A 21,503-nucleotide genomic window follows, 5' to 3' on the forward strand; every position below is an offset into this window, starting at 1 on the left:
AATGATCCCACAACGATAAAGAGCTAATGTTAATTTGAATGTGACAGTTGTGCCCTGTTAGGCAGGAGGGTGGTTCAGTGAAAATTATCTTACGTTAGCTAACCAGCCAGACAGACATCGGCCCCATGAGCTGTTAAAGCTATATTTTATTTATAATCTATGTTATAAAGTAAGCTGAAAAACTCTGGTTGATGCCGCTGGCTAGTAGGAAAACGAGAGCCAGCGGCATCAACCAGAGTTTTTCAGCTTACTTTATAACATAGATTATAAATAAAATATAGCTTTAACAGCTCATGGGGCCGATGGAGGAGTAGGGAAGTCAAGTTAGCAGATGAGGACAGCAATATCACCACCACGGACTCGGACACGAATCGAGTAGCTGTTTGTTTGCCTTAGCATTAAAGCGGCTAACCCGGGCCTTGTTCATTGTCCCTGGAAACTGATACAATAACAACAGCAGTCTCTTTGAATGGATGGATTACCCAGATTGCTGCAGGGACTGCTGGGAAAGCAGAAAATGAACAGAAAGGGGGGGAAAACCCTACCTAGATCACTCAGTCAGATGTGCTTGTAAAGAGCAGGAGTCATGCTGCCGCAGAATCAGACGCAGAGCATGTTTTAGGAGGAGCGGATTAAATATTAATGGGGTATCCCTTCAACTGTCTTCCCACAGCTCCCCCAAACGCCGCAGCCGCACACCCACCCACCCACATACACACAGATTATTCATGAACCCAAGACTCAGAGACCTATCTCAATCCCTACTAAAAGCAATGACATCACTTTTGACACACCCAATCACGGCCATGCCTCCATGCTATTTAAACTGTGCAAATATCAGGGCTTTTTATGACCACAGATCGCATTTCGATGTTGAGGCTGGATGAAATGGAGCAGCGTCGTTCCCAGTTGGGGCCTTTAAGCGAGGCACTTAGCATGAGAGGTTTCAGCACAGCAGAGTTACAGCAGTACGACGTGAGCCGTCCGATAGAGCTGCTCTTAGATACAGACATGCTGATTCTGCATGAGTGCAAGCGAAGGCAATAGGAAACACACACACATACACACTCACTCAAAGTAAGTTCACTTTGGTTTCCAGGAAAATATCACAGTGCTTTTCAGAACATAACAGAGGCTCAGCACTTTCAAAAGCATTGTCCACACTAATATGGACATGTTTGAGAAAGCATTTAACTTTCCATTCGCACTGAAACAGCATTTTCAGCCACTGAAAAGCACATCTGCACTTAGGAAGTGCTGGCCACAGTGCTGCTTTGGCACTGTAGTGTGGATAGAGGAAACCATCTATAATCCTGTGATAGGCCTCTGATTGAACCCGGCTCCAACAATGGAGAACAAGTTCATTTGAAGGTTGATGGCAGTGTTGGTAAACCTCTGTGTTGGTCATTCATTTATATTCTTTACACACTTCTATCTACCTCCTCATAGAGAAATCTCATACATGACAATACCTAGATTTCAAATATTTGACATTTATTAGAATACATGGAATTTCTGTGTATCCAACATATGTATCAGTGTGAATTTTGAAATATGGGAGCCATACATGAAAATATACAAACATAAATACTTAATGGACAAAGGTATTGGGATACCTTCTCATTCATTATTTCTTCCAATGTCAAGGGTGTTTAAAAAAAAACTTTCTACTATCCAAGAAGGCTTTCTACTAGATCAACACAGCTGACTGCTGGGGAATGGTCACACCTGGCAGTAGGTATGGTCACAACAGGTTCATGTTTAGAGTCCTATTATATTGGCAATACTTCTATATGGGGACTGCACAAGCTGTGCATGGGCACTTGCACAATGGGTGCAACTTAAAGTAGCTGAATGCATTAATTATAGAGAGGCTGCTTAAACCAAGTTCATGGTTTAAGGCTGCTTTGCTAACTCAGGGCCTGGATGCTTTGTGCCCATCGAGGGAACAGGGGAATATGTAGTAGTCCATGACCTCAAGCTGAAGAGATATTGGTTGGGTTATGCAACAAGACAATGACCCACAAGTCCACAAGTCTAACTAAGAAATGGTTGTAATACCTTTGTGATATAAGACTAGTTTTAACCCCTTATTATAAACTTCTATTACCAAAGAATAGCTCCAACAATTTGTACAGAAGTCCCTGTAGTTACTGAGTAACACGGCTTATTGTGTAATAGGCCTTGGGGTGTTAAGGGGTTTTTACTTAAGTCTTGGGCATAGGTTGATTACAACATAAACAAATTTCATCAAAGTATAGTGCCTGCCATAACTGAGCTCATTATGAAATCTAAGCATGCAGACAATTGGCAAAGGCTTGATATTGTTGAATTCTGCCAAAGTACACAAGTGGAATAGCTTACTGACATATAGGAAGAGCACTGGATTGGAATCACAGAGATCAAAGGTCAAGACCAGTTCCACCATGTGTATGTTTTATCATACAGTGATGCTCATTTGCCTTCCCAACAGCTTGTTGCCTAGTTATCCGTGTCGCTTTACACTCCAGTGCCATAAAAGAGGAGGCACTAGTTCCCAACGCACAGTTAAGTATGTTTGCCTTGCCACTGAGGAAGAAGAGCTGCCAAAGATGCAGACTCCGGAGACTATGAGGACGCTGACTCAGAGTGCTGTGCTCTGTTTGTTTGTTTGGAGATTCTCTTTGTTGCTCCATCCATTTCACCATTATCCACACTCTCCAACCAGTGCAGGGTCCTTAAGGACAGGGATGGCTGTGAGTGTATTTGTGAGGAATTATGCAAGTCACCACCTCCTTTCTAATCACACTCAGAACAACACCACTTACATAACCCGCTATCACATTTATTCAAACACACACATTGTTCAAGTTATAGTTAATTTCCTCAGCTATCAGCTTCAAACCTAGTCCTGGAGCCAGAATCTGTGGCAGACCGGATCATACTGGATAATTAAATCTCCATATCAAAATTGGATGACTGTAGCACTAAAGCAATATTGGATAGATGTAGCAGTATAATAATACTACACTATTACTGTACTGTAGCAAAACTGAATGACAGTAGTATTACAGTAGTACTGTATAACTACAGCTGAAAAACCCCAATCAAGCTGGTTTTCAAATGGTCTTAACTGGTCTTGAATGATCAGAGTGGTTAAAAAGATGGCGAACCAAGTGAATACATACCCTATGCTGGTAACCACCCTATCTCATAACCAGCCCAGAGTCTGTTTTTACGTGAGCTTGATGAACTAGGTGGTCTACCAGTGTGACCACCTTGATTAAGCTTTACTGAAAGGGGAGATAAATGAATGCAGGTTCTGACTTTGTGTTCTCCGGGTGGAAAACATGTTGTGCCGCTGACCCGTGGTGTTGATGTTAATGAGGGAGGAGCAGCAGACTGTCCCTGCATGACTCGGTGTCCTAGAAACAGCCAGCAGTGCACCAGGGGCATGGCCACCTGAAGGCCCGGCCAGCCCTGGCCACACACAGACCTTCCATACAGGACAAACACCCACACACACAGCATTGGCTCCAAAACATCCAGTACAAGCTCTCCAGCAAGCCACCATACACTGCTCTGGAAATAAAACCAAGGACTGTGCTGATAGCTGTAGAAGTCATGGGTTATTGTAAGCATATTATATTCAATACACGTTCTGTCTGGTCTGTCTCAAAATTTCTGTTTAGAGGTTCAAGTCAGCATTTCTTTACATGTACATGGAGAGTTTATTCCCAAGCAGTGCACAAAAGCGGGGCGCAAACTGAAAAATGCAAAAACTGGGCCTAAACTGTTTAATTAGATAGTGAGGAGCCGTGTAAGAAGCCAGGAAATTCAAATGGCAACCACAGATTGTAACTCTGGCCCTGTTTACTGGCAGTGCTTCCACATACTTGGCAACTCTCTGATTCTCCTGGGAGAGTCATTGCCCTTACCCTGTGGTCAATATTCTCCAGCATTTCTCCAGGATGGATTTTCAATTGTTACCTCACTAGGAAGTCAACAGATAGCAGGAAACAAATCTCTAGGAGAGGGCCTCCAGGCCCCCTACGCTAGTTTGGACAATTTCTCTAGTTCTGGGCTCTAAATTTTGGCAAGTAGGGCTTTCCATCAGACCACACACTGCCTCAAAACCTGCTGCTGTGCCGTAGCTTCATTCATCCATTCTGTTCTTCAAACAACACCACTGGAAAAGCACTTAGAAATCATTTAGACGTTCTTTCAAACAGTCTAAACACTCAGAGCAAGCGCTTACCTTGTAGGCCATTCATTATTACACACTGGCCTATGAATACAGTACTGAAAACAGTGAAAGTGACTCCTTATAGATTACACGTAATTGGTGTTGGAGGTGTTACTGATAATTCTGGCACTTACACTCATTTCAAGATCTCCTACTCATTTAACACCAGAATTCTGAACTGGTAAGTTATTGGTCACTATGTCCAAAACCTTTTAAAAGCATTTAAACATTTATTTTAACATCAGAAACATCATCTAACTTCATTTTTGTTTCAAATTGGCCTAGCCTCCTTTTATTCTGCATCTATATATAACTAAAAGAAAGGCCTATATTTCTTTCCTTCATTTAAAACAAAAAATAATGGTTCTTTATTTGGCTTATATATAACATTTGTTTTAAATGTTATATATCTGGTGCAAAATATACAATGCAGTTGTTTCTAAAATTAGTGTTCATTTGTTTAATTGATAAATAAATCAATACATTTATAATTATATAATTTATTTTTGCCCATTGTTGTTTTTTTAAACTATGAATCAATCATAGTAGTTAGAGCACATGATTATTAAAGGATTACTAGAAAATAAGTGAAGTTAAATGAAGTGGAGTCTGTGAATACATTAAATTCTCCATTTTCTTCACATTACATTTTTGCTACTGATTTCCAGAGCTTTTGACAGAAAATTGTGTTTTATATACCATATAAAATGACAGACATTCATATCCAAGTCAGAGCCCAAAACACTGCTGCTTCCTAGTATTAAAAATAGGCCTAGTGATGAGGGAAGAAACATGGAACGCTTGTCATCAAAGACATTTCAGATCTCCTGCATTTTAAATGCATTTTCAGTTTTGTCGTCTTTAAATAGACCCATAACTGCCACAGAAAGTGAGACTCACAGGCCAGATATTCGGAGTTCATTATTGCGTCTAATTCTCAGTTAAATTATTCATTTATCATTCATCACTTTCCCCAAGTTGACGAAGCAGCGAGAGCTTCACACTTGCTTAAGCTATATATGCACTTGGAACTTGGAATAGCTAGCCAAAACCTTAAACCACTGACCTGAGGGCATTACTTGTGGTATCTACCAGACTAAAGGGATCAACATTGGCAAGCCATAGGTGCCTTAACATTAGCTTGGTAAGATATATAAATTGCAGAGATTAGTCAGAGCTAGCTTAGCATTAGCCAAGTCAACAACATTGCTGTTACTAGTCATACAAGTGAACCCAATGATTGTACGTTTGATTGAACACATGCATGAACTTCCATCACAGAGAAATGAACCAGTCAAATGGTTTGTTGTGTTATAAAACACTGTCTTTACTAAGGAACCCTTGAAAAATGCTAGAGCTAGCTTAGCATTAGCTCAGTCAGCAACAATATTGTACGCTAGGCCTAAAAGATAACTCAGTGATTGTATATTTGATTGAACACATGCATGAACTTCCATCATAGAGAAATGTGTGAGCAGGCAGCATGTACCGCCAGCTGCCAGCAGGGGGCCCAGCCAGCAAAGTAGGAAAGCTGGTGGGGTTGGAGCAAAGAACTCCAAGCCCCAGAATTCCCAGCGATAATCAACGCTAACCAGACCCACCTGTGTGGCACGGTATAAATACACCTAGCCAAACACACTTCCCCGTCGCACCTTTGTAGAGGGGCGAACGGTAACAGTGGGTTTATGTTGAGAAGAGAAAAGAGAAAAGTGAAAAAGAGAAAAAAAAAAAAAAAAAAAAAAAAAAGTGAAAAAGAAAAGAAGTTCAAGCTGTGAACAGAAAAGAGAAAAGTGAACAGCTGTGAAGAGAAAAGCGAAAAAAGAGAAAAGAATTTGAGTTGTCTTTAGTTTGGTTTTCCTTTGTTTGTTTTCCCGCCTTTTTGTGTTGCTTACGATCAGTGCTTATACTGCCACTCCTCACAGCTGTGGTGGCCTAGTGGAAATACACTGGGCTCCCATTACCAAGGTTGGGAGTTCAAGCCCAACAGTCAACAAGCACCCACCACAAAAGGAGTTGTCTCATTTGACAATAATAAAACAAACTTTAACTGCACTTGAGTCCAAACCCCACACCACACCGTAACAAAATGAACCAGTCAAATGGTTTGTTGGGTGTTATAAAACACTGTCTTTACTAAGGAACCCTTGAAAATGCTAGAGCTAGCTTAGCATTAGCAAAGTCAACAACATTACTGTTACTAGTAATGAAAGTTAACCCAATGATTGCATATTTAATTTAAAAAATGTATTAACTTCTATCATAGAGAAATGAACCAGTCAAATGCTTTGTTGGGTGTTATAAAACACTGTCTTTACTAAGGAACCCTTGAAAAATGCTAGAGCTAGCTTAGCATTAGCAAAGTCAGCAACATTATTGTATGGTAGGAATGAAAGATAACTCAATGAAAGGTCGGTTCCTTGATTTTACTCAGAGAGTTTGTAGCAAGAACAACTAATGATGGAAAGAGGCATATGAATGTGTTCTGTGGTTTTTAAACTAGCTTTCTATTGTCCACAAACCATTTTGTGGCCTGTTCCGAAGAGCCAGTTATAACAAAAAAAAGATTCTCAGACGCATAATTTGATCATTAAAACATGAATGTCTCAGACTGTGAACAACTAATAGGGACCATATTTAGATGCTTGGTATGTGTGAAACATTTGTGCAGTAACAACAGCAGTGAGATCATGCATAAAATATCAAAGCCAAAGCAAAGCTGCCATCTAACAGCGTCTGGGGTGAACACCGGGATGAAGACAGAGAGAGGCTTTTAGCTCTAATCTGGGCTGTAATAACTAAACTGAAGAAATTCTGCCAGCGATACCAAGTTACTATCTAGATTTGCGCGTTTACCAAATCCTCTTAGTTCTGGGTGGGATATAAAGCTGCAGCTACCTTCTGCTACCTCAAGCTGACTGCTGCACAGGACTGGGCGTTCCCATAGAACCCTAGTCTGAGCGCAGCTGTCAGTGTCTGTCACCAGGTAGGTTTTTATACTTTCCACACTTTCTACAGTGTTTCTTACAAGGTACCCAGGCTCAGGCTCAGCCTCATTGCAAATCCCAACTGTACCTGCATGTTGGCACTGTTGGATTTCTGGTCTTATGCCTCAGCTTATCTCCAAACATTACTGGTCTTATTTAACTAGAATATACCACTTACCAATATTGGCCATGCTTCGGTTTGGTACTAATTATTTCTCACTTAAAGCTCCCTGAAACAATCAGAAAACTTATGTGGTAAACTTTCTCTGCTGAAACATCCAGCTAAGATAATGTCAGATGTTCTAATGGTCTAAACTGGTCAATGTGGTTAAAAAAGCTGGTTATCTAGGTGTCTGCTTGGTCAAGCAGTGCATGATTTGCTTTGGAAAAGACCGCAAAAACCCTATACCGGTCAAGAGCCAGCAGAGTTTCCATTAATATCCATTAATATTTTTACTATATTTAAGTACGATTTAAATTTGACAACAATAAATTGCTGAATGTCTTGTTTTACATTTCACTACTATAGCAAAATACCAGTAACAAATTACATCTTAAGGTTAACCCTGTAAACCCTGTATCGAAGCCCACACATCAGTTTTTCACCCTGATAACTACATTACTATCAAAATTAAGCTTCATAGGCCCAAAAATAGAACCCTATGGGACTCCACAAAATAGCCTACATTAAATTATTACCAAATAATTCATATTAGTGTGTGCTTTAAGGTTAACAAAGAACAAACCTATGGTGTTAAAGATCATGAAGGTAGGCCTATAATTTATTCGGCTTTGTTCTTCTCAGCTTCTGTGAGTTTTTTCTACATTCACTTGTCATTATTTTATGACTGGGTCCATCAAGGGTGTTCTTTTCACATATTCCTCATTTTATTTTATCAAGTATGTGTTCAGCCCTGCCAGCACTGTCCTATTAAATTCTGCCCACAGTGTGTGCAGCATCTGTGTGCCACTGACAGCATAAATACTACCATCTGGAGCTGGTGAATGACCGCACCTATCCGCAGGATTTCCAAGAGCACCTGGAAGTGTTTTCATGTCCTGAAATAGGAGTCACACAACATGTTCTCCAAAATACAGTGACAGAGGAAGAGAAGGCGGACGGCTGTTGTTAAAATATTGTGTGTGCATTCAGTCCAGAGTGGTTATGTTTCTATATAAATCCTCACTATAGCTCATAATGGACCTTCGTAGGTCTGCATAAATCCGGACTGGCCTCTGGAGAGCAGCAAGGGCAGGTCTAATGCGCAGGGTGTGTTTGCGCTCACAAACCACCATACACTCAATGACTCAGCATCACAAGCCAGTGAAGTCACCATGCCCGTGAGGAGGGCACGCCACAGTCAGCAAAGTAACAGTAAACTGTGGGGGGTTGAAGGAACAAGAACGAACAGATGTGATGGATAAAAATGCATGCCGATAAAAAAAACATCCAAATTGAAGTTTTTTTTTTTATAGATACAAGCATTACGCAGAGTAGTAACTGACCAAATGAGCTATTACTTGACAAAATATGAGCCACGATTTATCATGCATCACATGGTCTATGTATTATTAAGAAAGGTGATGCAAATGTAAGTAACAATGAAGAACATGAAGATGAGAAAATCCTGCACCTAACAACTGGGTTTCCACACAGGGCCCAGCCCATTCCCTTCCCCTCTACTCTACTCATCCACTACATTGATAGCTCTATCAGGTAGATACCTCCCTTCCTATGCTGCTGTGGCCATTTATGATCCGATCAGCAACACTTTCACCCATCATTACACAATTAACTGCACGAAAACAAGAAAATCCTACACCTAACAATTAAGATTGCTGTGGCCGTTTATGATCCGAACAGCAACACTTCTACTGGGACAAGGAAGATGACAAGATCTTACACCTAACACTTAAGTTACACAAAACCTTCCCATCACCCATCCACTAATCACCCACTACATCACAAGCTCTTCACAGGGGTCAGCAGGTAGGAAACTCACACCACAAAACCTCCAGAAGGCTCAACCATGACGTCTGCCCCCCCAGACCTACTCCCCTCCAAGCTCAAATTTTGGGATTTCACAGGATTTTACTCACAACCTCAGTTCCGCTATAACAACAGCATACACACCAAGCAGCCTGCATCTCTCACCATGCTACACCTACAAACACACTCTACCCTCTTCACACCAAATCTTAGCCCTTCTCAGCCACAACCTGACTAGGTCTTTCTGATTCTTCTGACAATTCCTGCATGGTTGCCCTCAGCAGCGGCCTCTGAAATCAAATGTAATCAACGAAGACTTTGCTACAAAACCCCTAACGCGTATCTTTACCAGTCTAATATATGCCTGCCACCCGAGCTCGCCCACCTCAGCCACCAGATCTGCAGACCTTAACCTTTTCTTTTAGTAAATGCTGTCAATTAAAAATGCATTTTTAATGTTCTTTTAAAATCATTTAATACAAAGCATTTATCTATTTAGTCCGTTTTGTTTTCATGCCATATTTATCATTTATCACAGACTATGTTTGTTGGTTGCCTCATATACTTAATGATCAGTTTTTGTTACTTCTGTTTCTCGAGGCTAAATCTCATTTCAACAATTCTGTTCACTGATACTCAGTGATGCTTTTAATCGTCAACCCAGGGCTATGATTATGGGCAATGGGCTCATATTTTATCAGTCAACACTCTTCAAATCAAAGGACAATTGCTCGACCTTTAAATTCATTTGCATTTTTGTTGATTCCATTTCTACTGACATATTGTCACACTTATGCAAAAAAAATTACCATTTTGTCATAATGCGAGTCTGTCAATTCTTTATACTGTGTCAAAATTTCATGATAAATGAACCAACATCATTGCTTCAGAATTACTGTGTATGGAATTTAAAAGAAAGAAAATGACTTCCATTTAAGGATGTTTTTTTCTTTTCCTGTAAAATAAAAGTTATTTGTGTGCCCAGTGAGTGATGCTTAAGATTTTATCAGTTTATTTTTGTTACTTCCGCTCATCATACTAAACCTGCATCCCGGAGAATGCAGAGTAATCAAATACACTCTACACAACAACACTCATTCAACACTTCACAACAATTCACCCTTTCACTCGCAACAACAATCGGAACGTCTGCATGGTTCATTCCGAGGCAAAATAACAGGGTGGTAAATCGACTTGTAAAGCCACATCTGAACATTTTCACCGCAACCAGGTTCAGCTTGTTCAGTTATATCTGATTCATCTGATCTTCTCATTTATGCAACTGACTTTAAGTAAGAAGGAGATATTTTCTTATGATCTGAATTTGATGAAAAGTCATTGTAGTGTGTACAGTCTCGTTCTGCAGGGAAAAACATAATTCTGACATGTTTCTTTCATTTCTTTACATTAAAACAAATGGAACAAAGTGCAAACATTTTCACACAGAATGTACATCAAATGCAGTTGACTACGTAAATAACTATACAATTTTACTGTATAGTAATATTTGCAGACTTCTAGGTGTTCTACAGCTATCAGTCCAGTCCACTGTCGATGGCAAATGCAACTGGACTGATAGCTAATTAGCTCTTACAGGTCTCTAATCCAAACCATCATAAGGTACACTAGCCTACACTGCTGCGATAGATGGCGAGTTGTACTTTTAAATGGCATCATGCTGTAAGTAGAGGCATCTATCAGGCTTTGTTAGTGTAATTCTGCGTGAGCCTAACTCTCCCATCAGATCTTTTTTCCTATCCCCTCAGCTCCCCTCCCTCCCACCCTTACAGCCAACTGAGATTGTATTTACTGTGATGACAGCTCTCCTTGCAGTCTTGGCAGCTTTCTTGGCCTTGGTAGCTACTTCCGCCACTCTTACTTGGAATGAAACAGCCTCTAAAAGCACTGCAATAACCGGCCAAGCAAAACACTCACAATGGCCACAAGGTAAAACAAGAGGGCTTAGAGAAAGAGAGAGAAAGAGAGAAAGAGAGAGAGAGAGAGAGAGAGACAGTGTAACATTTCTTTAGATCCTTTTTTTTTTATCCAAAACCTGCTCAAATATTTTATAGTGACACTTAAAACCAGACGTGCCAACTCAGATTTCCTGGAGTGATGCCAAAAAGGAACCAATTTGGATTTGTTAAAGAGCCTTTCTGTGTTGTTGTACTGAGATGTTTGAGTGTGAAGAGCCTTTTTAACATTTAAACACAGTCAACGCACTGGATCTGGATACCAAAGACTAGCACCACCAGTTTGTACAGAAGTCCCAGTAGTTCCAGAGTAATTCACCTTAGTGTGTAATGAGCCCTGCTGCTACACATTGAGCCCTTAAGCAAGGCCCTCTCCTCTCTATAAAAGCGTAGCATAGCTAACCCTGACTTTCCAAGCTGGGATATACGAAGAGAACTGTATATTGACCGCAACAGCACATTATATTATTATTATTATTATTTAATGTAGTAATCTATTGGATTATGTTATAGAGTATCATAAAGTGAATGAAAAAACGGCTATAGGAATACCAGGGGTGAATCAGCTTATTAGGGGAACATTTGGGCAACGCACACAACTGTGAGAGCCTCAGGGTTTAACCCAACTGGGGGGAGGTGGTTGGGTAGCTAAAGATACAGCTTGTGTCTGCAATTGCTTTAGTGATTTTACATGCGACTGCAGCCACTGTCCCAGACAACACAAACATCTACACTGCAAGCTTGGCGGTTTGCTACAATCACTCTATGGGATCAGGCCTTAAATAAAAGAATCTGTACCCACTGTGTGTAAATGTGTGTGTATGCTGCGTATGTATGGTGTGGGGGCTGCTATGATATAATACAGTACAGTACAGTAGGGTCTGTGCTGAGTGGAACCCCATAGAGATGCCGTGCCATCTGCAGCCCTGGCACCAGCTGCCCTCACCACACTCTGCTGGCCCAACACCCCCTCAACAACACGGCCTAAAATGAAAGGGGACGAAGCGAGCTCTCACTTCTTCGTCCATATCTTCATCCCACATTCATTCATCAGGTCATCATGCGCCGCTGTCAGAACTAGGGACAGATTTTTCATTAAACGTGACGAGGTTTAATATTTCTCCTTCTGCTTTCATGTGATTGGCTCCTCCTGGGACGAAGATAAGACTCCTCTGCTTCTGGAGACGTGTTCAACACCAATACTATCTGCCCTCTCCAGAGAGAGAGAGAGATGGGGGAGGGGGGGAGCGAGAGAGACGGAGAGAGGGAGAGACTAAATGCTATAGTAAGGGACACTGGTTCTAGCTAACATCCCGCTTTAATATGGCCACACCTAATTGGACACCATTGGTTGTTGCGGCCTGTAGTAATGAGAACAGAAATGGACGGGCAGCAGGATACAGACTGACTCAGGCAGTTCTAATAGGCTACATGTGATGAACGCAGTCTTTTCTCTTCATTACCGTCCCCCCGAAGTGGAGGAAATCAACCCATCCGGGGGACATCCATCACAGAGGAGGCAGCAAGATCACACTAGCACACACAGCACAGCAGTGGTGCACTATATTTATCTGATCTCACCACAAACTGTGAGTTAACAGGGGACTTACTTTCTTACTTTACTTAACTGTAAAAGCGATATACAGATTTGAAAGAAGTAAATGTAAAGCATTGCTGTTTTAGCACACCCAGTAATGAAGCAGCTTTGTCTCCGGCCTTATACGAGCTTACGATGTGATATCATCTCAGAATTAGCGCTGCCATTACTGCATTCCCTGATAATACAGGCGTAATGTGCCAAGATTGAATGCTGGTAATTCTGTGTGTCACAATGCTCTCAGTTCTCAGTTTCAGCGGCCATATCCACTCACTGGCCACTTTATTACAAACCTCTACCCTGTACTTTAACTCACTGGCCAATGTATTAAAAAAAACTACTCATATTTCCAATTAGTAAAGTTATGACACATGACTCTGCTTTTCAATCCAACTCTGTGTCGAACAAACGTCGCACCCACCTCTACCCCACCTGCTCTCTTTCTTCCATCACTCTCCATACCGGGGGGTCCGGCTCCTCACGCAGACCATAAAAAAGCCAACTCTAAGCCAAAAATATTCTCCACCCTCCGCTTCCATCTCGGAGTGTGGTCCACACTAGCAAACTGGCCACTTTATTAGAAACCCGACCTTGTACTTCTAATCGTTGGCCACTTTATTAAAACCCCCTACCTTGTACTTTCAATCAATGGCCACTTAATTAGAAACCCCTACCATTGGCTTCCACCCAGTGGTCACTTTATTAGAAACATATACCTTGTATTTCTACTCACTGGCCACTTTATTAGAAACCCCTACCATGGTCTTCCACTTACTGGTTACTTTATTAGAAACATCTACCTTGTATGATCACTCACTGGCCACTTTATTAGAAACCCCTAGCCTGTACTTCCATTCACTGGCCACTTTATACCCCTACATTGTATTTCCACTCACTGGCCACTTTATTTGAAACCCCTACCCTGTACTTCCACTCACTGGCCACTTTATTAGAACCCCTACCTGTACTTTCATTCACTGGCCACTTTATACCCCTACTTTGTATTTCCACTCACAGGCCACTTTTTTAGAACACCTTACCTTGTATTTCCACCCACTGGCCACTTTATTAGAAACATTTTGGTTAGTTTCTGACTACAGGACCACTGTTTTCCCGATAATATCTGGGTGATGGTCCATTCTGGGCTTTTACACACATCAGTGTCACTGTTTCAAGTTGAGAGTGACTCCACCAACCAAACATGTAATAAAGTGGCCACATCAGATCAGGATCTACTTGTTCCATTCTGAGATTAAACACTAATTCACTATTGTGTTAGTGTCCTCTCCCGGACTATAGCTGCAGTACTTCCTCACTGTGATAACAACCAGTGACTTTCTCTCCTCTCTGTGGACCATTCTGTGAGAACATGACAAAAACATACTTTTTCACTGGCAGTAATTTGTGTATGTGGTTGAAATGCCTGATTAACACTAGGACCTGCAAAACTTGCAGTGCAGTACACCAAATAAACACCTGACAAATGTCCCTGCAACCCTGTTACAAATGCTTCCTGCCCTGCATCATCTCCTGGGAAAGTGTTTTTAATAAGGATGGCAAATAGACCATTTGTCTTCTTTTGCAGCCCAGACAGAATCAGGTAACGATACTTTTTGGCACAGTATTTCTTCCCTCTCATATCTCCTTAGCTTTTTCCCCCTCATTTACCTCTATGTAACTGAGTAACATTAGGATATCTCATTACACACACATCACCCATTCTTTCTTCCATTACACTTCTCAGTTTACAGTCTGGTAAAAAAAAGAGCATGTTTTTAAACATATTTAAACATATGGATGTTTGATATTCATTTAAATAATATTACGAGATGGAGATCTTGGGCTTTGCTCTTAGGCTGAACTAGCTATGGCCGGCATGGCCTGGTCATGTTAAAAACGAATGTTCTCCACTTATAATATTTCGTGGACAGCTGAATGGCTTAGATCTCTTTAAATGCTTATTCCAAAGACTACTACAGTCTCTAGCTGTATCTAATACAGTGGCCAGATCAGTTGTGTTTCCCAGGTCTTACTCCAAACTTGCTTATAATAGAAGTCAACAGGAAAAGCGCTGTAGCAAGACCTTTATTGAGGTACACCCCTGTACACCTGCATATTAATGCAATTATCTCTACAGATAATCATGTGGCTAATCAGATAACTGCAGATACAGGCCAGCAGCTTCAGTTAACGTTCACATCAACCATCAAAATCAAGGGAAAAAAATCTTGAGCAAGGCATGATTGTTGGTGTCAGAAGGGCTGGTTGGCTGGTTTGAGTATTTCTAGGACTCCAGTGAGCAGCAGTTCTGCAGATGGAAACTCGACACAGGTCAACACAGAATGACCAGACTGGTTGGAGCTGACAGAACATGAAGGCTACAGTATACCACTCTGTACAACTGTGGTGAGCTTAATGGGTTTGGGTATGTGGTTGTTTTCATGCTCCAGATGCAGCAGATTCCAGAGTGTCCTTTAGAGGCATCACTGCAGACCTTGTGTTTCGTAAGGCTAATCAGTGGGGTTTTTAGAGAAGCGGCATCATTTTAGAAGTTGTTGTGCTTGGCTCAAGTCGAATAATTGGAAGGAAAAACTTGTCCTTGTCACAACAAACAGGCCTTTGAATAGTAGCTCGATGCCTTACACACTTTGTCTCTCTCTCTCACACACACACACAAACACTCACACAAGGCAAGAACAATGGCAGCATTTGTATTGGCTCAGTCTGGCAGGTTCCACTTCAAGCTATTCTATCAGCCTCTCCTCGCCCCACCACCGCCACCAACCGCCATCAACCCCAGTCAGTGACCGCTCCACCCGAACAGGACTGCTGAGGCTAACAGAAATGCTGGGAGAAAAACCCTTCTGCTGTGCAGGGGGATGCGCAGTCCACAAGCAAGAAAACATGCACTGCTGGCAACTCACAGGCCACAAGATCAAAATCTGGAAAGTCTTGTTCTATGCCGTGGCTTGAAGAGCGGCCAGATGGTAGCCCAGTGATATGAGACAGTGTGATCGAACATCATGTACAGAAATGAAGAACATCTTCTTCAAAGGAGGTTTCATGAAGATCTCAAAACCAGGCAGCTGAAGAGATTAGGTGGCACTTTCTAGGTTAATGCAAATGTGGAGGAGGTTGAGTTCATACTCTTAATCGAAATTAAGACGCTACAAAGGCTTCTTCAAGAGATTGCCCTAGAAGAAAACCGAAAAAAATTAGATGGGAGTTTAAAGAACACTTATTTTTCACACTCACACACCTCCCAACGAACATGGTATTTTCTGAAACTAAATCTAACCAATGAAAATAGCCTCTTTCATAAACGTGTGAGAGTGAAGAACCTCCACATATATAAGGTTCTTCAGGGTACTCTTAAAAATAAAGGGCCATGGTTTTGAGTGGCTCAGAAGTCCAATGTTTCTTGCTTTAAGAAGAATTTCCTCCTTCTGTCCCATGCTTTTATCTTTACTGGTATCACATCAGGTTGTCTTGCCATGGTCGAGGGCGAACTAGAGAATGAACTGGAGGATGAGAAGGTGGACGATATCAGAAGGTAACCAGAAACCACAGCAATAACGAACTCTCCAAGAAAAAAAATAAACACCCTGTCATGCCCTACTGGCTTCCTCAAGGCCACAATTTATGGCAAGAGCACGTTTACGACAGCATGAGGGATGCTGAACGCTACACACACCAAACCCCCCACCTCTCAGAGCAGGTGTGCATGAACCAGTGTCCATTACCCTGATGGTTTAGAATAGCCAATGTTTTCCATTAAGACCTTCTTGCCTTGTTTTGGTCGCGAGCCATCATCAACAACCAGTAAGTGAAAGAGCAGGCTGTAATCTAAATAGGCAGTTAGTCACTGGAGAAAAAAGGCAGCACTGGGTATCAGGATATGAAACGCAACGATGATCACTGCGGCCGCAAGATCTCTTCTTTAGTCGCATTATTACTGAACAGAAATGGTCCTGTCAGTGCTAGCGGAAGCTATGTTTATGAGAGGTTGCTGTCCATGGTGCCATCAAGTCTTATTCCATTATGAGCCCTGTGTTTACAAGAGGTTGCTATATAAACAGATAGTCATATTATGTTACCATTCATCAGACTGCTGTCTATGAAAGAATGCTGTGCATGCAGGTACACTGAGTTCTGTGCTGTGTCTATGTCTATGAGTTCAATTTCTTTATTATTTATGTTGATTTCTATCGTATATATCTTATTCCTTAGTAGAGGCTTTTAGCCTAAGTGTTACAACGTACCCCTTTGAGAGATTATTCATTGACTTTTCCATATTGAGTCTCATTCTTTTAACAATGATTGCTCTGCTCTGTATTGAGTCTTGCTCAATTTCTCAAATTTAACACCATTCTTCAAATGACTGCCATGAATACCATCCATTGAGTCAGATGCAGATACTGTAGCTATACACTGAAATGGCAATTATAGGCAATGACAAACATGACACTGAATTTTTTTCTATGGTTAAATGGTTCTTCACACACAATAAAAGTAAATATATACAAGTAGATGTTTTTATAGTACCAAAAATGGTTCTGCTCATGTTAAGAGATGACAGATTACTAGGCCACAGTTCTTGTAGGGTTTCTTCAACTGTTGTTTTAGAACAGGGAAGGTTTCTATACAGAGCCTTGACAAGCCATTTAGATGCTTAAAGGGTTCTTTGCTTGGTTAAAGCGGCTTTTGCAGATTCTACTGCATATAGCATGTTTTAAAAAGGGTTCTACTATCATTACCTATCTGAGAACCCTCTTGAGCACAGATGTTACAAAAGCAATAAAGCACATAGCATAGGTTAAACATGACTCAGGGTCAATGACACAAAGACACAAAGACACACGGGTGAAAGGCATAGGATTCAATGCATACAGCACTATGAGTCTATATAGAACCCTAACTAAGTAACCATTGAGGGTGTGAATGAATATAGATTTGGATAGGGATACGGATATGGATATAAAAAAACCCTACACTTTAAAAAAGGGTTCTTCAAGGCGTCCTTTAGAACAAGGAAGGGCCCTATATAGAGCCCTGACAACTCCAATGACCATTTGGACGCTTACATGGTTCTTCACATTGGTGGAAATCCTCCTGTAGCTGGTTGTGCTGTATATAGAATCTTTTAAAAAGGAGTCCCACTATTTGTACATGTCAAGGAAACCTTTTTGTGTATAGTGATTTAGACTCGATGCAAACAGCACAGTGGATCTATGTAGAACCCTTGCCTTTACTAAAGAACCGCTGAAGAACCCACTGAAGAACCCACTGAGGATTCGCTCTTTTAAGGGCTTCCTATCCACACAGTATACACAAGGTCTCAGTTCTCATCTCTTCCCTTCTAAACACAATCCCCCACTGGCTTTGGCCTGCACCGTTCTCCAAGCATGCATGCACCAATGCACCACCACAGCCGTGCATGCGCCAAAAGACAAAGCCACAAAGCCCACCACCAACCCCCCCCCCCCCCTCCGCCACCAGCAGCAGCCCTCCACCAGCTCACCTGTCAGACTGTCATAGCACTCGATCTCGGTGCTCTCCACGGCTCTCCGCTGCTCCTCGGTCAGCCTGGACGCCGCCTGGTTGAGCAGCTCCACCTCGGAGCCGTGGACGCCTTTGAGCTGCAGCAGGGCCCGGTGGTACTTGCCGATGGCCTCGCGGAACTTCTTCTCCTTGTAGCAGCGATGGCCCTCCAGCTTGAAGTCCACGGCTTTCTGGATCTTCGCCTGCATCTCCATCTCGGCACGGTGCCCTCCTGTCCCTCCGCCACCGCCACCACCCCCTCCTCCTCCTCCTCCTCCTCCTCCTCCTCCGTCCTCCGGGTGGCTCCTCACGCTCTTGGTCGCGCGCTGTTGCTGCTGCTGTTGATGCTGATGCTGATACTGGTGCTGATGCTTAGCCTCCATCGTCGTGCTCCTCAGTCGCCCTCGCGGCGAGACGGAGCCATGCTGTTACTGCTGTTACTGACGTTCCTGGTACTGTTACTGCTGCTGTGGATGCTCCGGCACGCGCTGTCCTCCCGCGTGCCGTGCATAAAGGATGAAGGCGCGTGCGAAGGGAGGAGGGGGGGGGGGGGGGGGGGGAGCAAAAAAGAAAAAAAACGAAATGTACGCGCGCGCACACAACGAGGGATCGCGAGACAGCGTCTCAGAAGCGCTCGAGGCTAATAACAACGACGATGATGATAATAACAACTCGAATTAAACGTTTAAACGTTTAAGAGTTTTAAACGTCCTGCAATTCAACGCGTCTCTTACTGCGTGCGGCTCTGTGCTCTGAAGCTCGTGCACGGATGGATGGGAGCGTAGATGGATGGAGGGACGGAGGGAAAGGAAGGATGGAGGGAGGGACGCTGCCTCGCCTCGCCTGAGCTCAGCTCTTTCTGCCCCCTCTGGCACGCCACTTCAGCACCACGGACAGCGAGGCATTATGGGAAAAGAGACAAGGGGGAGGAGTCAAAGCTACATCACCGTCACGACTGAGAGGACCGCTGGCTTAGCTTTAGCATTAGCTTTAGCATTAGCGTTAGCATTAGCTTTAGCGCAAAACACAACACCGTGCAGGTTCTTATAAATATATGTGAGCAGAAGAAAGCTCTTACTTGTCAGAAACGGCCATTGGTACACATTGAGGAGTGTGGGGGTGCCCTGGCTGGAGATACAAGGGCTGTAAAGTGGCACGACATAGCTATAAAAAGGGTGCGTCTCAAACAACTAAGAAACCAGCTCCCTACAGAGTGCACTACACAGGTCATGAAGTGCCCTAGATGCATACAGTCATGTGAGAAAAAATAGGACACCACATGATCCTTTGTCTTTGACATACTTGTTAAACCTGTTAAATATGGCCAGGCCAAGAGCAGCCCCTGCAAGATGACCCTGGTCGTTAGGTGGTCGAGCAGAGAAACAGCAAACTGTGCTGGACTCTGGCTCCTTGGTTGTGGGTTCGATTCCCGGGCTCGGCAAGCTGCCACTGTTGGGCCCTTGAGCAAGGCCCTTTACCCTCTCTGCTCCCCGGGCGCTGGAGTTGGCTGCCCACCGCTCTGGGTGTGTTTGTGTACTCACTGCCTCTAACACATGTGTGTGTGTGAGTGTGTGTTCACTACCAGATGGGTTAAATGCGGAGGACACATTTCGCTGTACAGTGTACACTGTACAGTGACAAATACGTGCACCTTTCACCTTTCCCACCCATGCTCTAGAGACTGTAGTGCAACACTGCTATCCTGCAGGGGGCAGTTGGAATTGAGCTTCAATGACTCACCTGAGCTTTAGTGACCCTCCTGGATGATAACATCAGTTCTCGTATAAATGTCCTGTGTTATCTGGCACCAAACCGTTGGCAGCAGATCCTTTAGGCCCTGTAAATTGTGAGGTAGGGCCACCATGAATACCATCAATAAGCTTTAGGTGCCAATGATCCTGCTGATCCCGGTCATTCACAGGTGGTTCTTTTCTTGAGCCACGTTTGGTAGGTACTGACCACTGTATAACAGGACCTGCCTGATGTTTTGGAGATGGTCTGACCCCGTCGTCTACACATCCCAGTTTGACTCTTGTCAAAGGGGCTCAGATTCACATGCTTGGCCATTTTTCCTGCTTTCAGTTACCGTTCACTTGCTGCCTAATATTTTCCACGCTTGACATTATTAACAGTCACATGCCACACAAAATTGAGTCTAAACACCTTCTTAATCAAGCCCTAAGCAGCATCTTTATCTTTTCTTCTGGATGACACGCATGCCTTCAGGTTCTTTCAAGGTTCTAGCACACCCAGAAAAAGTCTGTGTGCTGTGCTGTGCTGAGAGCACAGATTAAGCTCCAGCTAAATGTTTCTGTGGGTGTTCTCCTGAATCAGACACTTCCAGAGAACATGCTCCGGCTGGGTACACATAATAATTACCATCACTGCATCACTAAATATACACTGCAATCTTCTTAAAATTGTGCAGCCGCACACTTACGCAGATGGCAGGGAATTTGCATCGCTGTGATTACTGCAGACTGCCCGAATCAGCTTGCTCATTTACTCATCAAGCTCACGAGCAGAGCGCAGCTTCAGTTCAACCTCTTTGAAAGAATGGCATGGCAAGAGCTTTCTACATTTAACTAGTGGAAATGCAGCACCTACATCCAGCCTTTGGTATTTGTTGCATTACGCAGAATTTTATAGTATAACACCACATTCTTTAGACTCTATTAGTTGGTCAAAATTTGCTATTTTATCCTTGTGTTAAGCATTTCATAGAATTCTGGTTGTTTGATGTATTTTCATGCAAATGCATTTTCATCTCTTAACCTTTCTTAACCTTCTTCTTATTACCCTCCTCAATTTTAGATTAGCCCATTACCGAACTCTTTCCGATCACATGTAATGCTCCTGACACTGGGAGGGTTAGGATTGACACATGAAATAATTAGAACACCACACGAAAACCTTGTTTTGAGTTAAAACATATGGGCATTTCACCTCAAGATGCATGAGGAAGCCTCCAACAATCCTAAAATATTATTAAGGGACCTACAGGTAGCACTTGCCCCAGTTGATGTCAAAGTACAGCATCTACCGTCAGAAAGAGACCACACACAAGGTGATCTCTGGCTAACGTTAGACTGGGATTATTGGAGAGTTTTCTCTAGCAGTAAATGATTTTGTGAACAGGACAATGAAACAGCTGATTTCTGATTGTTCAGACACTCATCTGCATCTACAGCCT

At 42.6% G+C, this 21,503-nt stretch overlaps 1 protein-coding gene across 1 annotated transcript in view; it reads right to left on the bottom strand.

Annotated features, from left to right (window-relative positions):
- The window catches only part of ttc9b (tetratricopeptide repeat domain 9B), a 41,389-nt gene extending 22,207 nt beyond the window's left edge, over positions 1-19,182 (bottom strand). The window contains exon 1 of the mRNA XM_072695677.1: positions 18,291-19,182. Coding sequence (XP_072551778.1) covers positions 18,291-18,693 — 403 coding nt within the window. The 5' untranslated portion in view covers positions 18,694-19,182. The remainder of the gene's footprint in view (positions 1-18,290) is intronic.
- Positions 19,183-21,503: the final 2,321 nt, after the last annotated feature.

The sequence above is a fragment of the Salminus brasiliensis genome, chromosome 13 (assembly GCF_030463535.1).
Source record: "Salminus brasiliensis chromosome 13, fSalBra1.hap2, whole genome shotgun sequence".
Classification (NCBI taxonomy): Eukaryota; Metazoa; Chordata; class Actinopteri; order Characiformes; family Bryconidae; genus Salminus; species Salminus brasiliensis.